The 23,210-nt window shown below is 38.9% G+C and overlaps 1 protein-coding gene across 1 annotated transcript in view; it reads right to left on the minus strand.

Annotated features, from left to right (window-relative positions):
* The window catches only part of INO80 (INO80 complex ATPase subunit), a 66,303-nt gene that overhangs the window by 14,602 nt on the left and 28,491 nt on the right, over nt 1-23,210 (minus strand). The window contains exons 20-27 of the mRNA XM_075105575.1: nt 22,425-22,592; nt 21,821-21,954; nt 20,958-21,025; nt 19,405-19,498; nt 18,101-18,278; nt 12,511-12,651; nt 7,378-7,603; nt 1,619-1,746 (exon numbers count right to left, since the gene is read on the minus strand). Of these exons, the coding sequence (XP_074961676.1) occupies nt 1,619-1,746; nt 7,378-7,603; nt 12,511-12,651; nt 18,101-18,278; nt 19,405-19,498; nt 20,958-21,025; nt 21,821-21,954; nt 22,425-22,592 (1,137 nt within the window). The remainder of the gene's footprint in view (nt 1-1,618; nt 1,747-7,377; nt 7,604-12,510; nt 12,652-18,100; nt 18,279-19,404; nt 19,499-20,957; nt 21,026-21,820; nt 21,955-22,424; nt 22,593-23,210) is intronic.

A 23,210-nucleotide genomic window follows, 5' to 3' on the forward strand; every position in this document is an offset into this window, starting at 1 on the left:
CAGTAGTGTAACAGTGCTCGTATGAAACACCCTTTTTTGTAAACTGTTTTTATCCAGTATTTTTCCAAATATTAACAGTACACTCTTTCAATTCAGAAAAAAAAGAAAAAAAAATGCAGCTTATACTACACGTCAGCAGTTTAGTGCTTTGATCACTCACAGAAATGGCACACAGCTTAAAAACGAACAAAAACCAAGAGAGCACTCTGATGCCAAAGAAACTATTTAAGTAGTAATATACTAGTCTCTGCTGTAATTGTGGACAGCACTTGATGACTGCTCATTTTTCTAGTTCCTACAAGGAGTGATGGAGTGGGGTGGGGGAAGCCTCATCGGGAGGCTTTAGCCTCACATAGAGATACTTACACTAGGCCAGCTAGAAAAATCTACCTGCCAATCTTTGTTTGGTGTAAGGGTTGTTCTTGTGACAGCCCTTTTTGATAAAAATCTTGTTCTGGTGTCACTGAGCCACCAGAATTATCAATCTAGAGAAAAAAAATGAAAGTGGCCCTGGCAACAGAGTACCTATACAGGAAACGGACAACACAGAATGCCCTGCCTATGGTAAGAACACAGTGCCATTAAAGTCAGTGCCCTCCTGGGCTTTGACATTGATACTTTCTCAACAACTATAAAATGTTTTCCCTTCGTGTTATTTCACAGTCCAAACTGAATACTCTTACGTTTTAACACAATTAATCAACTTTGGGTAGAATATAAATACGACATTTTGCTTCATGCAGAATATAATCTAACCCCCCATCACATAAATGCAATGTGATTCCCACTGAAATCATGGACAATTACTCTTCCATATAGGAGAAAGCAATCACACTAAGACAGACAAACATGGCAATCTTAAGAAGTATGAAATACATATCTACATGAAAGAAGAGTACTGAAATTATACTTTATCCCCTTCTGTTGAAAGAAAATAATCTTCTTTGTATTTGTATCTGCCATTTTATAATGGCTGAATTAAGCAGCAGTTCTTCAGCTGAAGCTAAATCAAATAAACATGGTTTTATAACTTCGTAAACGTGTTCTGTGCTCTCTGCCCTGCATAGATTAGGTTAGTATGATATAGCAGTTACACTGACAGTCAAAATACTGTTAAAAGAAGTAGGACATCTTATGTTCTTTCATATTCAAGTAGGCAGATATCTCACTATTTTGATATCTCAGGTCAGGAAAAAAAATATCTACTGCTACACAACTTTTGCAAGGATTTTCTTACATACTGAGTCCTTACTTGAGTTTTAGCTTGCTTAACTCCAGCTTCTGCTACGTGGGTGGGGAGAAGGAAGAAGAAACGACGTGGTAGGTGGCTTATTTGGGTAATAAAACCCAACAAATAAAGTTGGAATAGAAAAATGGTGTGCTCCTACTTGCTGTACTACTATCTTGCTGTTGTACACTGTAGAAGCATGACACTAGGCTGGACCTTAGGTCTAACTTTGTATGGCAGTTCTTATATTCTCATATTAATGCATTTACTGGGTATCCTTCAGTATTTTATGTCAGGTTTGCTGCATCCAAATTACAGGATGTTTTCCAAAGCACTGTTGCTAAATCTGCATCTTCAGAATTTGTCTTCTGTAGGCTATAGCTCTCCTACCTCCAGTAAGTCAATCATCCGCGTCATCTGGGAGTAGATGAGAACTCTGTGCCCTTGAGATTTCAGCCGTGTCAACAGAAGGTCAAGAGCATGAAGTTTTCCACTGTCAGTGATCAGACTCTCTTTGTCTAAAAAGAAATAGAATAAAAAACCAGGTAACTAATAAAGCCAAAACAACTACATGCAACAAGTTAACTTCTAAGTTTTCCTAGCACTTCACTGAATTATAACCCCCAAAATAATGACCTGTGGTGGAAGAAACCGCAGCATCCCTTCTGACTGACATTTACAATCACACTGCTAACAGTAACTTTTGTTTGCTGGGATAGGTGTATATGAATATACCCACCTGGCAAAATCTCATCACAGATTGATCTCCTCATGAGTATGGACTCAATCCTTATTTTGGACAGCCATTTCCCTCACCTAGGGATTCATTCTGACCAGATCAACAGCCACAACATGCCCTGACAGCTGAAGAGATTTTCCTCCACTTCACAAATGCTGTCCTTTGGACATTTGCTGGTACCTGCTGCTGAGCTTTAGACTTATCCTCCACAGATCTAGTTTCAAGATCAAACCCCTCGCCAACATGGAAAGTGAAGAACAGCTCTCCAGGTCACTGTAAAATAACAGCCCCTTCACAGCACCGCCTTAACTTTTCTTTTTCTTCCTTGCCCTCTGCTTTTTGAGTTGGATTTTTTTGTTTTGTTTAAGAAATGTTTCCACTTGGCAATCTTTTAAGTCACTTCAGATTTTATACTTCATGACCTCTCTATTTCAGCACTGCTCGTGAGGTATTTTTCAGGAAGGAGATCTTCCTGTTTGTACATTCTGTACATAAACTTCAGTAAGCAATACATTGTTGTTGAAAGAGGATGAAGAGAAATTTTCTTCCAAAAAAATTATCTGTTGGAAAGGCCACTGATGATTCTTTATTCTTTGGGATGGCTGAATTTAAGGTTTACAGCCAAAACGGAAAGTTGACAACTGCAGATGGTGCAGGCTAGTACAGAACCCAAATATTTTTGACATGTCTAACAGGTACCATTCTCTAATGTCTAGCAGGTAACATTTCTGCACATTTCTCATTGCATGGTATGAATTAACTCGTGGGCTGAAGAAAATCCAGCTTCTGTAAGACAGGTAACTGTCTTGCACAATATTCCGATCAAAAAAAAAAAGCTATATACCAAAATTAATTCATTCATCTGAGAACCATGCATTCTAATATTGCTAAAACCAAGTTCATACTAGTGGAAGAGAGGAGTACAGATCACACAAGAGCGCTCCTGAAGAGATGAGCATGGCAGGGAACACAATCCCTGAGTGCCCAAATGCAGTGATGTGACACAGCGGGTTAAGTTTGATTCTTACATGCGCAACCAGCGGTTTGCTGAGAAAAGCAAGACACATAGATGTTCTTCCATACTTAATACAGAAAATAATTTTGAAATAACATGCCTAGGTTAGTATGCCTTTCAGAAAGGTTTTAGAAATCAGAAAGCATTTAGGAAAACCTCCAAGATTTCAGAGTGTTAAAAAACCAACCTTTTCCTGCAGTGAGGGAGTTAAGAAACTTGACCCATTTCAATTTTTCAAAGAGCAACTGGCATTACTCAAGGTTCTTTTGGACAAAGGTTTTTAACAACAGAAAAGAACTTTATACTAGCAAAGAAAGGCACAGCATCCAGTGACTTGTTAGAATTGGAAAAACAAGGCACGTTCCCCTCTTGTCCTTCCACTAGTAAGGAAAAACAAGTCAGCAATACTTTTATCCAGAAACGTGGATTCTTCACAACTTTAGTATTTCAATCAAGATCTCTTTCAAAAATATCCTTTTGCTTAAATATAAATAATGGACTTGATGCTGGAATTAGTGGCATCTACATTAGGACATCAGATCATGCAGCCTATAGTCCTGCTTCCTGCAATTCAAAAAATTGTGAGTTGTCAATATCGCTTAAAATTATTAGCTATTATATTTGCACTATAAGCCCATGCTATGAACACCCTCTCCTTTAATAAGTTTAGAGCCATGCTCCTGCAATTCACTAGCTAAAAATCCAAGACGAGAGTCCTCTGCTCTTTCTTGCTTGCCTGTGTATCTGTGTCACTGGTTTTCTCCAGTTTGCTCTCGCTTTTGATGGTGATCTTGTTGCTTTGCCAGGAGCAAGTGCCACAATCACTGCTTGAATCGTTAGCAACTACCTTAGGGAATCCATCAACTAGAGAGCTGAGCCAAGGAGGTACTGTAAAGAAAACTCACGACCACAGCTCAGGCTGGCATTTGTTCTAAGTGCAACATACTGTATGTTTATATCCACTACAGATATATAACATAACCTACTCATCTCTAGAACAGAACTCAGTCTCAATTACATACAAACAGTTAATAGTTTCATGAATTCTTCTAAGGGAAACCAAATTTTACAATTAAGTGAAAATTGAAATGACTTATGGTTATTTGGTTTTGAAATACATCTACGTAAGTCAAAAAACTCTGCACAGTAGGAATGTTTACTCTTTATACAAAATGTTACTCTTTCATTTAAATCCATTCAACATTAAGATTCTGCTTCTATTCTAATTGGTCAGCTTGCTATTTCAGAATGAATTGAGTGAAGCAAAAGCAAAAGTCTAGATATACACAACAAACTAATATGATTATTAACCACAAGCCATCTGACTGGAAGGAAGCCAAGAGAACAAACAGGGTCTGTTCTAAAGTCAATCTTGACTGACTCAGATTAACACATTAGCAAGTTTCCAAAAGCAAAATGCTCCTGTTTTTCTCACACAGGCATGAATAGGTAGAATTAAGTTTTGGTAACTGGAAATGATGTGTGTCCTTCACTGCTGGTTCCTTAGGTCTCCATTGTGTAAGTTACTATTTTTAAATAGCAATAAAATGCAAATTACAAGTAAAGAACTTATTTGCAGATGGTCTTACAGTCTGAAAAGTTAGCAACTTGTTAACAGTTCATAATTTGTCCAATATCTCAGCATCAGAGCAGACTGCACTGCTGAGAAAGTTAGGGTTTTTTAGGAAAGAAAAACAGAACTAACAAAAGAAGTCAACTCTGGAAGAGAAAACCATTTGACTTTAACTTGGCATCCTTAAGCATACTATCTTGATACCATTGTTTTCCAAGATCAAATATTTTTGTATGCTTAAACTCTGCCACCTAGTGCTTCAAAGGACAAATTCTGGAAAGTGGTAACAGAAAACGTACTTCATTCATGCCATCATAAAAAACATCACAGTTATTCAAAAGAGGAAAAAAAAAAAGTGTCTTCTTCCTCTACTTTCTCTCACTTCCATTTCTCATTCCCTTTTACCTTGGGGGAAGAAAAAGGCAGTTTGCTTCTTTTTTAAATGGGATTTCCAAAATTGCAATTCTACATTTTCCATTTTTAATGATTGGTGAAAACTTCCAATAACAGTACCTTTGGTGGTTTTTTTTTTTTAAATTAAGTTTTTTTAAAATCACATCAAAGGAACTTTGTTTAAGCCAGTCAGGAGTTAGAGTCCTGGACTGCATGTCAAATAACTCTCCCTTAGATGCAATTTTTGGGTGCTTCAGCACTTTATGAAATAAACAAGAAAAGAGAACCAGACCAAAAAGAAATTAACGGTAACATCATATTGTATGGCTTTCAGTCTGAAAAAAAGGCCCTGTCTCCAGCCATGCAGGGACATGGACATAAATTATCTACAAGGGGATACAGTGGGAAAAATAGTTACAAATTATTGTGACTCGAAATAACCCCAGTCGGGAGCAATGGCTGTAGCTGGGCTTACCACTCTCTGGCGAATGAGAAAAAGTGCCTCGGAACATGCAAAAAGTAGAGGAAAGAGAGATAAAGTCTGGGTTCCAGCTGACACCCCTAGTTCCCCTCCCGACAGTCTGCACGGCACAATGGGGTCAGTGAGGAGCTAGCTGGCTCTCACAGTAAACAGCCAGTGAGGCCGGTGCTTTTTATCGATGCTAAAAGGACTCAGACACTTCCTGCCATTTAATCCAGGACCATTTTTCTTTCAAAGAACAGGAAAAGCCTCAAGAGATTCCCACAGTGATCGCAGCTGAGCCTGCTGCCAGGACACTGGGAATGCTGAGTCTGGGAGAGGATAGATCAGGGTTAGGAGAGAGGTATCCCCCTTTATTCTTGTCACCTATTTACCGTAGACCTTCACACCTACCATTCCATTCAACACTTGGTAGACTTCAGCCTTGTAAACAGCTCCTTCAGCACATCAGTCACTTTCTGCAATGCACTGTGACTGCTCCTGCACATATAAACACAGCTGTCCTGTTGTCTTATGTGCCCTCCCCTCTTCAAATGTTTAGGTTTGAATGCTACTTTCCATCTAATTAAAACACAGCCGTAAAAACCTACTTTTTTTTAATCCACTTTGAGCTCCAACACCTCCTAAATTAAGCCAGTTTTACGTAACACTCATCCCAACCACCTTCTCAACCAAATTATTTGTTGTGTTTTGAGAACAATTTGTCTAACCTTGCACCTATTCACTCAGTCCCGTAAGCTTCTTGTACCCCATCTTTATTCCTCTACAAATTTTTGCTGATGATGAAGTCAGCCTTCTACCTTAATTTATCCCTTCGGTATTTCCCTCCTTTCTGCTACAGCTATTCATCTTCTGTTTCCAAATAACTGATAAACAATTCAATGAATTCCTGAAGAAACTAGAAAAATCGTCGTCTGTCATTGAACATTAATCTAGTGCAAGCTCATGAAAAATGGTTCCTCCATTACATAGGTACAAACGTGCATGTGCTTCAAATGACTCCAAGGGCTTAGGAGGTACCTTCTTAAACCGGACTGTAGCAAGCAAAAGGCCATTTTCCTTTTACTGTACTAACTTCCCCTGCCAAACATCCTTGACCCAAAAGGGTCTGGGAATAACTTAGCATCTGGCAGCGTAAGCTGTTTTTCCTCTTGGCTATCTCTCAGATCTCAAGTACTTTGTGCAGAACTCTGTTGGCTGCTCAGGACCATCTTCCAACACCTAGAGTGTGTCCAGCCCATGAAAGTCACTGCAGTGTTGGCAATCAAATTCTAGCAAATCTTCGATTACTTTAGGCTAATGCTATGAAAAAAAATAAGTGCATTTACTTTACTAGTACACTGGTACCTTTTTCCCACTTTACCAGGAAGTATGAGTAAGTCACCATTATTCCAACAGAAACTCAGTAAATCCCTCATGCCTTGTTTTCCAGGCCAACTTCCTCTGAATTTGGTCGCCAAACTGACCTTCTCATGGTAGACAGCTACAAGTAATGTTTATCCTTTCACTAGGAAGACTAACAAAAGATCTCTCAGGTCAATACGAAGATCTTCCAACACACTAGGAGGCAAGGCATGACTATTATGTTTCCTGCAATTTTCCTATCTCCAACCTCAAAATAGTATTTGGTTGTGAGAGCAGACCATGCTTTGGTAAGCAAATCCATCTCTCTACAGTCATTTGGAGGGCTGACACGCTAGAGAGGTTCGTAAGCATTAGAAAAGTTTGTACTAGACTTGTTCAGTATCCATTGACAGCTTTACTCCAGACAGAGGATGTGAAATCACAGTGTATTTTAAGATTCCAGAGTCAACTTTCACTCAGGAGGAAAACCACACACACATCCACCCCCACCCCTTCAAAAAGCCCATAACCAAGCATAATCACCACTGAAGAGCAGATGTCCTTACTTATCTCATCTCTGTTCCATGACAACCTCCAAACCTACCTGGTATCCTGATAAAAGACCAGCCATTCTGAGGCCTGATCCCTAACAGCCCTCCTGGATACTCTGGGAAGAACTGAGAGCTTTGCTTCAGCCAGTCAGCAGCTAGCTCAGGGGCTCCATTGAGTACACACTGCTTTGCTTCAAGACTTCCTCCTTCCTTTAGTGCCCTGCGCTCATATTCTGCACTTCGGTCATTGCAGTAGAACTCCAGTGGCACAGCTGTTACCTACAAGTAAAATAATAATCAATATTCTTGTTCAGATTTCCCCTCATGCCCAAATCCCCAATTCAGATACCTTCCCACAGGATCAAATTTTAAAGTGAAATCATTACTGACATGTACAAATGGAAAACAATCTCAGGCTGGGCTTAAAATAAGCAAAGATGCAACATCTCCCATACCACAAAAAAAGTACTGTGAACAACCAGGCACAGACTTCTTACCTTTTGATAAACAACGCCTTGTGCCAATTGCTACACAACTGATAGCAAAGCTGAGGGTAAAATAATAATATCCTTGCCGCACCTCTCATTTTGCCTAGATTTCTTTTTCTTATTTTTATTTTTGCCCTTCACAATCAAGTATTTGCCTAGCAGAGATGAGATTTACATATCATTCTTAACAGAAATTAATGTGATAATTTAAAATTGGTAAGATACAATAATTAGGAAGGAAAAAATGAACAGAAAAAAAGTCCCATTTTGGAAGAGCACATTTCTTGGGCTTGACAGCTGATTTGAACAGAAGTGGGCCACAAAAGCAGTGCAAGTGAACACAGGATGACCATCTTTTTTTTCCTGGCCATTCTATGAATGCCTGATCCTATTACCTGCTTCAGTACATAAAACACAGCTGGACAGACCAGTGTTGCAAACACAGGAACTCTGATTTCATGCCATGCAAGCTATTCCAGAATGGCTCCATCAGTTTAACTCTCCCTGCTCTGCTCCATCCACCCAAATCTGGACAGAGGGTGGAAGGTCCACGTTAGCCAAACAGCTGTATGCCCAATGGCCGTAAGGTCCTTGAGTAAAGAGTTCACTCCAGCAGACAAGGCTGTCGTTTGTACAGTCTATAGCTTTGCCTTATCTCTCCCTTACCAGGGTAAGGGACAACTTCAATATACTGAAGTAATAAAAAGCAGAAGCATTAACTGAGCCATGGTGCATCTACCAGGACAGTCTACTCTGCTGGGTTTTTCTTTAGATACTTCACCAAGAGTTAAACCATATGATCTAAAGCAAATACAACAATTATAACACTTTCACACAAATATAAACACAAAACAATTCACCACCTAGCACAAGAATCTTTCCAATAAAATGCAGGTTGCCAACTTCTTCCTATCTTTTCTGAATATAAGTCTGTTCTGGGCCAACATTCTGGGGTAAGTGTTTCCAAAAGCTACTTATAAAAAAGTTTACAAAAGAAAGCTAGTAGAAACTTTCACACACTATCTAGAAACTTAATAATGTGTTGTAAACTCACTTAGAATTGAAACTAAAATGTAGTATTAATTAACCTTACAGTATGGAGTTATAACAGAGAAAAGTTATAAATTTGCAATGTTTTGTAGGTTTCTTCAACAAATATTATAGTAAAAAATCTTGTCATGAATCCTAACACTGCAAAATGACCTTATGTATGGGGCTACAAAAAGTAATGTAACAAAAATTAACAGAGAGGAAATCAAACTTGTGGGTTTTCACATTTTAAGAAAGGAGGCAGAGCTATGTAGGAAGAAACAGTGTGGGAGGCTGTAGGGTTTGGTGGTGAACAGTAAGCAGCAGAGTTTCTGGAGAATTGAGCAGGGATGGGAACTAGTGTGATAACGGGACAATTGAAACATTAAACACAGGAAGAGAACTATCTTTGTATTGCAGATGAAAAGCTTTTATGGATTTGAAGGGGTTTTAACTTCTTGTTCCAGCTTACTCTAGCGTGACATGATTAACCGCTACATATTGAGAATAATATATATAAATTATATCATGCAAATGAAAATATTTTAACGGCTTAACTAAAATAGTTAAGCTTAACAATAAAATAGGTTAAATATCAACAGTTTTAAATACTGTACTTCAAAATTGTAAGGTGAAGGGAGCAACCCATACCTCAGTACGGACTGCCTAGTAGCTCAGATGCTAGCTGCTCCTCTCTGAGCACTTACCAACTAACTCGAAGCAAGATATTAAGCAAGATCTTCTGGGTGGAAGCCTGTGGTCCACTCCTGTTTTACAGGAATAAACACATCTCACAGAGACTTCTCTTTGCAAGGGCCAAACAATTGTTTAAACAGATTCATGAGCACAATTATAGTACATATCCAAATAAACCCAAAAAAGCATATTAAAATCTTAGCAATAATGGTAAAGCCATTGTTTTGCAAGATGTCAGGAGATATTTTTAAACCAGACTGGCTTACAGGTCTGTATGCACAGCCACATGAAACACTGCAAAGTGAAAGGGTCTGTGTTAAGACTTTGTACATGTTTCTACTAAAAAGATACTGTTAGAGTTGATGCTATCTTGTACTGCCATCTGCAGTCAAAGCATAAGACTGACTTTTGTGGGAGAGCGCAAAACCTCTCAATTCAGAATGCAAGCAAGTCTTGTTGCCTGAACACTGATGAACACCATGAACGATGGTACAGGCTTAGGTTGCTTAAGGGACACCACTAACCATCACATTTCAGTTCATATTTCTACCCTGGATAGACTGGAACAAATACTCTTTCAAGCAGAGACAACTTGTCGTATTTATTTCTAGGACACCTCGGACAGGCAGCCACTACACACAAAACTGAGCAGACTAATTTCTGATACAGAAATATGGCTTATCTACTGAAATCAATATGGAGATTTGTACACTAGGATTCTTAAAAGAAAAACAAAGTCACATCATAAAATTTTACAAGCTACATTTCAGTAATATCTCACCTAAAGGAAGAGTTAGTAAGAGACAATCTTGAGATGAACTCTGTATGTGCCTCAGTGCAGTTTCTACATTAACAAGAACTGATCTTCCCATGCAGCCGGTATAACACTGACATGTGAGGACATAATTATATCTTTACTGTGAGGTTCACACTTTTTAAAATGCGTACACATACTTCTAGGGTAGAGCTATCCATCTTTTACATGCCTTACAAGAAAAAAATAACACATTTCTGAAACAGATTAAAAAAAAAATTCTTCCATTCAAGCTTGTCCATGTTCCCCATCTCTCCTTTTTGTCATGGTGCAGTTTTAAAAGGGTTTTTTTTTTCCCAGGTTTATTTTTGTGGTTTTACTCATAATAAAAGGTAGGATAGTCCTTGGTACTAAACCCTCCTATGTCAACAAATTATTGTCAAACTGATTGAATGCAACAGTCACAGTTCAGAAATACATGAAAAAATAGTGACAGCAATATATGATTGCATTGCCAGCTTAAATACAAAATTTATTTTAGTTGGGTAATTGTTAAATTTCTTCCTGCATTATCTGAATGCAAAGTTAACCTTTCAGACGTCGCGAGATGCCAAAACCACTTCTCACCACAATATCTCTGACACACTGGGAACTTTTGAGGCTAAACCAAACGATATTGTTCTAAACTGAATTAATCAGCTTCTTAATGAGAATACAAGGATCCATCCTGCAAGGTACCTTTTTTGGTGATTAAGACCTATCTGTACTCAGGAAAATTGCCTGCATAGAAAGAAAACTACAACACTAACCTCCTCTTCACCAATCCATAGCTGCTACATAAACATACGCTCCTATTTCTATCATTCGCTCCATTAACTTCCCAAAATGCATCACAGGTCAAACAACAACAGAAGGCTATCGTTTTCTGAGAACATATGTGCTATTTCTGCTGTTTCAGGTCTTCTCACTCCTGCCAAAAGTTTCTAACAAGCGTAAAACTAAGTCTTTGTATTCCTAGAAACAAAAAGCCATGCCTCCACTTAATCATCTTTATATACCAGCCAAACCAAAACAAGTAATTTTTATTCACTAGAATAAATGTCAGATACAATCTCCCCTTGCCTCTCCCTTTCCCTTCATATGTAGCCTTCTATACCCCCCTCCTCCCTTCCTGATGTAGGTGAAGCAGTCAACAGATTCTTCATCGATAATGCAAATTTAGGTACAAAGAGCGAAAAATCAAAGGAATCTGAAGGAGAAGGGGTTTTCACAATTTACTCTCGGAATAGCTGCTTGTTCTTGAACCAGGTAATATGTTGTGACTGGGAGGTGATATGTGGCTTTGTGAAGTTCAGTTGGATTCCTGGCCCCTAGAGCTGCAGGCACAGATGAATTCAGCTCAAGCAGCAGCGTGTAGGTAATAAGCAGAGAGTTGTACTTGCCATCCAACCTCCTCCAGATGCAAATCTATAATTGCACATGCAGCCCCATTTGATCAAGCCTACAGCAAGTACATCAACAGTGACTAAAGAATGTAACATCTGGGTGGCCTGGTAATAAAAGTACATTTTGTCCAGCTTTGTCAATATCCAACAACACGGAACACAATAGCCATAGACTTACACAGATCTCTTGTGTCCGCCCAGGAAACTTCAGCTAAAGTAATTTCAAACTTCAGTTAATACATAACGGACAAACCCAAGCAGTACCGCTTGATATCCAAAAGATTTAGAAAAACGCCAACTCAAGTAATCCTTATGTATTACAATTTGGTGCTTCCTTTTCACCGCATAAACTGAGGCAATGAGAGAAAATGAACATCCTTTTCAAAACAGCATTGCTCCTCAGCCCCCTTTCGTCAGAGCTGACCAATCAACCCATTCTATTCATATCATACTTACATCTTCCCCTTAGATTACTGGGGAATAACCTCTTCTATAATTCTACTGCTTTTGGTCCTAGGAGAGAAAGTGAAATCTATGTATCTCAGAATAACTCCTGTTGGGTGCATCTTACAACTTTCCTTTTCCCTTCAGTACACATTACAGTCACTTCCCCTATGAAAAAACCCACTATGAATACAGGAGCAAAAGGATATCCTCACAACAGTTTTTCCCAACCAAAAGAAAGTAATAGATCATCCTGTTCCTAAGACACAATTCTAACAAGATTTAAAACACAATAGAAAATACATAATTTACAACTTAACTTGGACTTACCCGTGGACTGGCTATGCACAGGAAGGACGGCAGCTCAGTCACCTGGCAGCACCGTACACATGAGGTAGCTGATCTCCTTCGATGTATGACGTGATCTGAATAGCCAGTAACTGCTTTACAGTGACTACTGAACACAAGGTTCTGAAAACAAAATTAAAATTAAGAAGTTACTATGTCTATAAAGAAAAACTCCTCTTAAATCTTCTGATCACCCATGAGAAAGACAAAGGACATTCACCAAATATTTCCCTTTGAAAAAGGAAACTCTGCACATCTGCTGCAGTGACAATGCACAGGATCTTTGTGTAATTATCAGAACATTCAAATTCTGAAATGGCTGAAATCAGAATAGCTCATATCAATACTTGCCTCTACACTCAGTTGGTACCAGAAACAAAATTTTCCTCATTGAACCTTTGCACCTTAGCATTTATAATGAAGGAAGCATGGGAATATTCTAGTAGGTCTGATCCTCAAGCTGTTTCGTAGCTATTCCTTTGTGTATTCTGAAGCATGGGTAAAATGAAATTTGGCAGAGAAAAAAAATTAAGACTCTAAATGAGACTGAATCGATATCTTTGGACTTTCATCTTTTCTAACCTTTTCTTCCTTTCCTGTGCAAAACGGCTCTGAATTTTATGCTGAAGAACTTCAAGGTGCTAGTACGGTTGCTTACACATATGAACACACCCATGTGTAAAAACCTGGCATTTGCCACAGGTGTAGCAATATCCTTTTAATACAGAAAAAGATACTGACTCAAAAGTGGCACTGAGATGACGCTGCAGTTTAAAGAAAGGAGAGCTCTCTGAAGATGCTCAACTCTACGCAGAAAAATAACAGAAACCTAAATTTTCTTTGCTTGCATCAGTTAGTTCCTTTTTATTGTAAATATCTGCATCAAACAGTGAAATAAACTGCTTAAGACCAAGCCATTTTTGCTACTTAGTTTTTATTCTGACCCTTCTCTATTCAGTGATCAATTTTTATATACTGTTATGAATAATTGCTTCCTATAGTACGCAGAGCATTATTCTGCATACTGTAGGAAACAAGCAACAAAAAAAAGAAACGTTAAGAGGTATACCTCTCACTGCCATAGGATGACAGGATGTGCTCCCCTGACAATTCTAGCAGTTCACTTAAGTAAAATGTAAACAGTATCAAAAGCTTTGCATTGTTCTGCCCAGTTCCTAACACACTAAAAGCGATTGCATGCTACTTTTATTTTACATAGCCTCCCAGTTTTCTAAAATCCCAGTGTTTGAAGTTCTAAATATCAGGGTACATGACAGATACAGACACCTTGTATATATCATATCATACACGGGATATATGCATTTCTATGTATGTCAAAACATCCACAGCAGTAGTCTATTACGGATCATGCATCCTAGGCCCTTTCTATTTCCAGATGTAGATTCACTGGGCGAGATGCAGATGGCTAGTACATATAATTTGGAACCTGCTCAAAGAGAGAAAAATAGTCTTACTGTACATATGTGCTAGCACCACCTAAGGAATACAATCAGTCAAACCTAGCATGTAAGTGGGTCTTTCAGCTGCTACCAGTGTGACTTGTGGTCTGCAGCTGGTAAAAGAAAGTTTGTACTCTCTGACTGAACATCTGCTCCTCTGTATAAAAGGTGAGAACAGAAAGAGCTGACAATAGCCTTTCATTGGCACTCAGCAGGGCTAAAAAGCACAGGTCAAAGCTTGGGCCACGCTGAATAATATGAAGTGACCCCAAAGACAGGCTCTTACTCAGCTGGCAATTCTTTATCAGTAATGCTAGCTTAAACAACAACCGCTTCACATGTTCACTCCTGTCCCCACAGAGGCTCTTCTTGTTGGCCTAGTTGTCTGTATTCATCAAGATGCTGATCAAGATGAAAACAAACCCTCCACTCCAAGTTAGTTTTGTGATCTGTTTTACCACCTGGTAAAACAGGCTGTGTGCTGAAACAGCAGAGTGGGCAATGCAAGGCTGGGAGTACAGGCCTGTGGAGAGACGCGAATGCTGGCCTACTCATCTGAGGACCCAAAATGGCGGCAACAATGCACAAACACTGCTGCCAAAAAGGGGGAGTCCCTTCCCACGACAAAGTTATGCCACTTCTTGTGCTGGTTGTATCACCCGGCACACCCCTCCACAAGCGTATTTAGCTACACATCTAATCAGAGAACAAATTCAACAGATAATGAAAGTCGAAAGTTTTCTGTGGGCAGGTCATGCCGCAATGTGACAGTGCCAGCCCAGATCAGCAGAGGCAGGATTCAGTGGCTGGGAGTAATGAAAGGACAGCAAGGCTCAGAGAGGAAGAGTGACTTCTCTCAGCAACAGCAGGCTACTAGACAGAACAACCGCCTTAGCTCAAAGCCCCTGCCTTTCCCACCCCGGCCCAGACCCTGGGAGTACAGCTGATTATACAACGAAGAATCAGCATTGCACAGAGTCATGAGAGGTTTCCAGTAAGTCTTACAACAGCAAGCACTGGCACACTGATAGTGGCTTGGTTGTCAGAGGGGTTCCTTAACTTTATTTCCTGGAAAGTTAGAGTACAAGAAATGGATACAGAGGAAGCTAATGAACTGTACTTCCAAACCTATACACATTTGTTACTTAATTCTCTTTTGGAAGCCAATATTGAAGAGCCATCGATGACAGCTTTAGCCCAATTAGAAATACCCGGCAAGAAACATAAAGGAAAACTTCCAAGAAGGTATCCAAAATAAGAGAAAAATATTATTTTTGTATGCACACAGTATTAAAAGTAGGTCTTGTACAAGGGCATTAATCTGGTTTTTGGCGCCATGCTTTCTGTGTACAAATTATGAGCAGGTCATATAAGAAACACCCCACTCTGAATTCCATGACGTACTCAGGCAGTAAGTATTCGTGAACAGAGCAGACACCAGATATAACAGTAGCAGCACAAACCAGCCTCCCATCAGTTACATTCATGGAAAAGCCCAGGTAAGGTTACAGAACTGAACACAGCCACAGCTCTGAAATGGATTATATGCCTTAGTACAACAAAGCCAAGAACCGAAGAGGAGGATTGTTAAAAAATAAGAATGTACACATCTACTGCAACCATGCAATCCAAAGTAAGTGTTGAAAGAGGCTTTCCTATATTGCAAACAGAGCTGCACATAAACATGGGTGATTGCTACCAGCATCTTAAACTCATTACAACTCCTAATTTTTTCAGAGAACGAAAATTAGGAAAGCAAAGCAGAGAAGGGTTCATCTCAACAGATCAGATTTTATATTAATTTAAATCAAAGTATACAAATTAATACATATGTTTTGGAGGTGCAGAGTAAGGGGAATGAACAGAGCTCACACTGCAAAGGATTTCTGTGTTTACCTGAAGAAACTCATACTATCTTTAGACAGATGTTACCTCAATTTCAGAAAGATCTATTAAAAATAAATGTGGGTTTTTTTATCTGCTGACTTATTTTCATAGTTTGTCTCATATCGGAAATGCTGATCTGAGCAGTTAAGAAAAGCCTTTCCAGATTTATACCATTTCCTTTTTCCTCTGTTTCTCCCCCTCCTCACTCCCTACGTGTTACTATCTTATGAAGCCCTAGAGGAAGCCTCAGGAATTTTAAATGGAAAGTTTCTCAAATTTGGGCTAAGATAAAAAAGTGAGTTAATTTTCACTCACAATGATGTGTGCTGCTAAAAGATAGGCATGTAAAGGGCTGTTTGTCTTTCAACTCTCCCTTTGGTTTTGAGGTGTTTTTTTAAAGATGTTCTCTATGTGAGCTGTGCAAGCAAAATTCTGCAAACATAGCTTATTTTAAAGTGACTTTAGGTGGCAATTTGTCTAACATGCAGGTTACAAAACAGTTCTAAAGAATCTGTCATAACTGTGGGGCTAAACTTCTTTAGATTTACTGGGGTTATCAGAAACGTGCTGTATTGCACACACTGATGAACTTTGCTCCTCAGCTTGCTGTTTTCTATGTAAAAGGTACTGGTTACACCAGTCACTAGTTACCCACAGGCACAGCACTGGGACCCCCGAGACACAAGTAATGACTTCCTCAAAGAATGGAAATTATTTGGAGAAACCAAATTAAATGCTTAAGTCTTGCCAGGTTGTGGTACAGGTGAGTCTGTAGCCTATCCAAATGCTTTACTTTTCATTGTTAATATTAAAACCTACATGTGCATATTCCACATCTCATATTTAATATTTATGTAACTCACCTTCTGTTCTTTAAGAAAATACAACTTTCATTTTAATATTTATACACATTAACCCAAAGGCTATGTAAAAATCTATATTGTCTTTCTACATATGTGAAAATGAATGCCACCTTCTTTAAGTGCATACAACTTCTGATATCATCTTCTACTCCTTTACTATTAGGCTGCAACATTTATGACACCACCCAAGTTTTCCTTAGCCATACCAACAAGAGGACAGAGCTACAGTATAGTTTCAGATATAAGCATACACAGTCAGTATACAAATAGCTGAATGTAATCTTAAAAAAAACTAGCTGAAAGAAAATCCATATCATGGAGACATTGCAGCAAGCTAGACATGGAAACACAGGATATTTGAACACCAGCACACCAGAGTTAACTGGCACACACACTCACTTGGCTTGCTCTTTGTTTAATAACTAGCAGGACTCATTTTGTTGGCTTTGCTGTTAACGCTGCAAAACATGACACCAAGCCCAAGGCTGGTTTCCTACTGCTTATGCGTCTTCAATTTCAACTTCCTTTACAAGCTATTCAATTGAATTCTGGCTATCTCCTTTCCCCTTCCACACTCATGAACAGAAGCAATATTCCCTAGAGAAATTTGGCACAATCTCAATTTTAGAACAGATTTTTGTACCACGTATCTGCTAACTGCCCTAGGATGCTTTCCTGACTCTGCACCAGCACTTTTGTGAACTTATTTCCCAGTGAAACAAATCAATGGAGCTATAACCTAACTTGGGAAATCAACAGCAATTTAGTCATAAGACGACAAAACCTTCACACACATCCCAGACAAAAGATTAGAGGAAATGACCTTGCATTACACAGTAAGATGAGCACATTTAGAGTTTACCATACAGCAGCAGAAGCTAATTTCAGACTAGAAAGACACCATTGATAATGCTTGTCCACCAACTCTGAGATGCTGCTAGGCTGAAGTCTCTGCTGCAACAATGTATTGAATTGGAGAAGAACAGAACTGGTTTCAGTCAGAAAACAAGCATCTAACATGTAGAAAAACATTACAAATCTCTTAAGCTTACATGTAGAATCCACCCCTGACAAATCATGAGTCTAGTTCTCTTGCTCTGGTAATATTTTTGACTTCTAAAACAACTCATTTGGTTTTTATAGCAAGTTTTGGAATATATCACCACATGGGAGGAAGAAAGTAGTCAAACTATTTTTCTGTTCAGCACTCTGAACTTTATTAACTATGTCTAATAACACAGATAATAAAGTCATCCTGTTTCCAAGTTTGTTTTCTTCTGTTCTATAAGGATAGAAAGTTTTTAATCATTTCTCACTCATAAGGATTTGCTACTGTCTCCACATCACAGGATGTTTGCTTACCTGCAGCAAAGTGCAGCTGTGCAAGTTAGGGAAAGACAGCGGGAGATTTACATCAAGCAAGAAATCCCTGTTCCTCAGACAACACGACCCCTGCTGTTTCTCCCCATCGGTCTCCATCCAGGAGCGCATGTGATGGAGCCTGTAGGATGCTTTCAGAGACAGGAAAAGAGCTAACCATCTGAAACAAAACACAGTAGATATATTTATTCACTGCTTTGTGAAAGAAAGGCTTTGGTAGATTTACAACGTAACTCCATTTGAAACAAATGTTTTTTTCAGAATTTCAGACTTACAGTGTCCTAACTTAAAATAACTTTTGCTAGACATCTTCCACTTACATTACTTATTTTCATTTTTACTAAGGTGGCTTAACTGAATCTAAATCATTACATCAGAACACACTTTGAAGCACTTCCTCTAAAAGGGTCAAGCCCGAGTTAGCCACTACTTCTTAAAATTGCACTCTGACTTCTCTGTAAATTGCTCCATATATAGATTATTCGTAACAACCTGCATAATGAATGCAGATTTTATCATAAAGATCATTCAGACAGCTCAAGAGAAATTTGTATTATGTTACTGAAACACAGACAAGAAACAGTAGTCCAAAATAACAACAATAATAAAATAATATTACACTTATAAAGCCCTAAGCAGAACACCTTTACTTGTCAATAAAGGTTTGCTTTTAATCTCAAATTTCTTACAGTCACTATCTAACTTCAGTCAGAGTACTGTCTGTTGCAGAATACTTAACTTAAACAGATCACCTCCCTTTCCCAGATAATACAGTTCATGGTGCTAAAAATCCGTTATTCTAAGCCTGTGCCTTGGAATTCCATTCCATATTAAAAACAGGACATGTGGAAAGTAGAAAATACAGCTCGGAGCTGAACAACTATCATGGCACAAGCTTATTCCACATGTGTTAAAACATAAGCTCAAGTGCAATTGGTAAGCATTGCAATAAACTGGCCTTCAGAAGTCTGGATTTTGCGCTTGATTTCGCACAACCTCAGTGTGATCCCAAGCAAACTCTTCTGTGGCCCTTTGACCGTCTTGCGTATTTACAATGTCAAATCTTTGTAACAGAGGTTTTCTTTTGACAGAGGCATAAAAATCACCTTGCATAATGGTGACCTATACCTGGAGGAACACTCCAGAAGTTGCTATAATTTAAGTAACAGTAGACAAATTACAATATTAGAAGGCATAGAAAAGGCAGGTTTAGAGAGATGCCTCTAACATCAGCTGTACTTCTCCTATAATTACTAAGAGAGGAGAAAAAAAAAAGTTGTCCTCACCTGGCTAAATGTCCCTGATTCATGAGGTTTGCCATTTCTGCTGGAGAGACATCAATAAACCGGAGGAAAGAAAAACAGCTTTCTTCACTGATGCCTATGTCAGAGAAAGACTGAAGTTAGGCCAACACATTTCACAGACACAAGTGAAAACAATAAATTTACTTCATCAATTCAAGATACACATTCTCTGACACATGACAAATCTAGGTGAATAAACATGAGATCCTAATTTAATCTAGATCTTTTAGAAATACTGAAAATTTAATCTCAATCGCTGTTGCCTGACTCCCAATTCCAGTTCATTTTGCAGTCTGGGCAAGAGAAGGGCATCTACCATGAAAGACAAAGATGTTCTAGGCCAGAAAACCGTGCAGCCAGTAAGGGCACTGATTGCACCTACTAAAAATCAAAAGGCAGCAGGCACGCTTGTGAATACGAATGTGCATCTGCCAGACGGCTGACCAGAACACGCATACCTCAGGATGCTTGCCAAACATGTTCCCTCTCATCCAGCCAGACAGTCAAACAGGTTGTGAAGAGATATAGGAATTGGTAGGGGAACGTCAGTATGGGCATAAGGATGGAACAGATATGGTGAGGATGATGGACACGCTGCAGTGAAGGGTGGGAAGCAGATGAGGTATGTTCCACTGTTAAAGAAGAAAGCCTTTCAAGCTCTCACCCATGTGCACTGCGTATTCCCAATACCATTCACATCTTATTTTTTAACTTCTACACAAAAATTATATTCCCAAAATTATTTTCCTTTTACAGTATGCCAACAAGAGTCCCCAAAAAAAGCCTATTACGAATCCCAAGCCAAACAGAAACCAGCAAGACATACAGAAGTTAGAGTTACAGACGCGTGCACTCCTTTAGCTGCATCTGGTTCTTCTTACTTGAAAAGGGTTTTGCATAGCTGAACAGGTCCATGCTAACAGATTTCAGAATAGTAATGCAACCAGTATCTCTCTTGCTTTTTTCTCAAGTTTTTCCTGCCCCAGCAGCTGAGCAATCTAGTTAGCTCTTTTTAGTGAAAAAAATTCAATCATCTGTGATAATAGTATTTGTCAATATAAGCAGCTTATGTGGGTTTTTTGCTCATTGATTCGGTCCTGGGTCACTTGTATCTCATCTACCTTTTACTTGAAAGAGAAGCTGGCAGTTTAACATACAACACCAAATGTATTGAAATGGATTCAAGGCTTCTCTGAACTGAACCTGTGAAGATTTCACATTAGACTAAAAAGGCAGCATTAAATCCTTGAAGCAAGTTAAAACATGACAGGAGGAATGGAACAAGAGACTGCAGTAGGATTAAGCAGTGACTAAATAACAATTTGTCATAGGTTTTTCTTCCAGCTGCTTCCATCCTTTCCTCACTGAGCAAATGAAATATATGTACAAACGCTAACAGAATTCTAACACATTCTAATCAGAATATCTCAGCAGACTAACTGATCCGGCCTCTCAGTCCTTCCCCCGAATACGGCATATTACAACATCACATGCAAGTGTGTAATGCAACTTGTTTCCCAGGACTGTAAACCTACCCTTCCTATGGAAAAGAGACTGCTGGATGTGGTCTGGTGCAAATGGTGAAAGTAAAACCTGTAACCACCTGAAAATGAAAGCAACAAAACAAAACAAAAAAATCACTAAGAAGCTGCTAACACACACAATGTTCAACCACACAATCAGCAGAAAATGCAGAGTAACTATTCAGGTCCTCACTGTAAGTATTTCAGCACTCTGGATATCTGGAATTGCATGGTAGCAAGATAAAAGCATCATCAGTCCACATGCACTAGAGTTAATTTGACACTGAGGCACACCATTGCTCTGGAATTGCAGTTTATCCTGTAGGACAGTTAGTCTCATCTTCAAACATGGCTTTCTCATCTCTGTCCCGAGCATTTCTCATAACTGAATGCAAACAAAATTAATCAAGAATTGCCCCAGTCAGAGAAAACAGCAAACTGCACTCGGGCAGCTTCTATTCATCCAAGGCAAGCATTAAAAGCTGTCAAGGCACCAGAAGATGTTCATAATATACCATGCCTCAACAGATACCGATAGCTTGCTTAAACATGAAAACTCACTGAAGGGAAACCAGGCTTTTGGGATTTTTTTTTAAGAATTCTTTTAGAGCTTAATTCTATTACACATCATCAGCAACAACTCTGAATTCCTTCTCCTGACTTTCTTATACCATCAAAGGGATTCCACTAAGTGAGAGCATCAGGTATCAGATGCTTAACAGCTGAATGAACAAAAGAAAACTAGGAATGCATCACTTGGCCAATGTCATTTAAGTACATCAGATAAGGGAGTTAATTAGCACTTACAAAGCTAAAATAAGTCTAAGTAATAATACTAAATATGCTAAGCTGGAAAGGAACTGGAGTAGGCTTGCCTGTCCCGTGAGTGGTTAAAGACCCTGATCTGTCCATGACGGTAGATGAACTTTGAAATCTGGTATGGCTTTAGGGAGATGTGAAATGGAGACCAAGTTTCTTGTCGCTCAAACAGCTCTGGGTGATTGCACACCTGCAAGAATGACAGCATGTCAAACACTGGGAGAATTTAGTCTGATGCAGCATTTACATCCCAAATCAATTACGACGACTGATCACTAAAACTTTAATATTGATTAGTACGTCACAGCTATTTTAGTATATCTACTCAAATTTGATTACTGTATCGTATCTTTTCCTATTCACATAACAGCTATTGCCTCATCTTCCCAAGTGAATGATTTCCTTCAACAACAAATTTGGACCCAAATCAGTGAGTAGATGCATGCACCATTTGGCTAAAGCTCTTCCACCCCAACATCATGCTACACTGCATCAGAAACACTGATGCACACATCATCACACACAGAATCAGAAATGCTGAACTGCATGCAAATCTGCTTGCCTATGCCAGAAATATATTTTTAATGCGGTGTTTTCTAGAAACCATATTTTAGTTCTGTGCTATTATACTTTTAAAAAAATTACTTAAAATAGCCTTACCTTCCTGAACTGCATGACTAGATTCATGAGACTGCTAGTGGTGGTCTGTGCTTGCTGAGTAGTGCCCATTGAGGACTGCAGGAGATCATCAATAGAGATTTTGTTTTTCAGAGCTTGGTACAACAGCTTCTGTCGACTTGTCTGCTGGCAGTACATAAGAATTTCAATCTGCAAAACAGTAATGAAGATTTAGCCTTTTGTGTCTCTGAAATGGAGGATGACAACATCAGTATATGCAAAGCAGAGAGAAACATATCTGAAGGAAACATAACTTTCTCAAAAAAATAGATATATAGGCAGTCACATTCATACTTGTAATACAGGATCCAACCTGGGAAGGGCTTAACCAATAGGTGTGTTTTAGAAGGCTTGGGTGATGATGTAGGAGACAGACCTTTAAATGTATGTAAGCACAAGTAAATAGATCCTTACGAAGCTCTGAAAGCATCACATCTGCAGCCAATCAGCTTAAAATCTGGTCTCAATTCTACTATTCAACTATTAAAATGCTATCCATGTAGAGCTGTGTCTCTAAACAGGGGTCAGGAGCCCATGGTAATGACAGGTGCATCACATGACAACAGTGTCTGTGGGAAAAGTTCTAGTTTTGAAATTAATAAGCACATCCGAACAAAAAGTGTCTCTTAGCCAGTGATCCCAAAACCTGGGGACATGTTGACCACAAGATCATCCAGTATTGCTAACATCCACATGAAATTAAAAGACTAACAAGAGAGAAGAGAATGATGTTGCCACTGTGCACTTCTTGCTCTTTACAAACAAACA

Source organism: Phalacrocorax aristotelis, chromosome 10, assembly GCF_949628215.1.
Source record: "Phalacrocorax aristotelis chromosome 10, bGulAri2.1, whole genome shotgun sequence".
Classification (NCBI taxonomy): domain Eukaryota; kingdom Metazoa; phylum Chordata; class Aves; order Suliformes; family Phalacrocoracidae; genus Phalacrocorax; species Phalacrocorax aristotelis.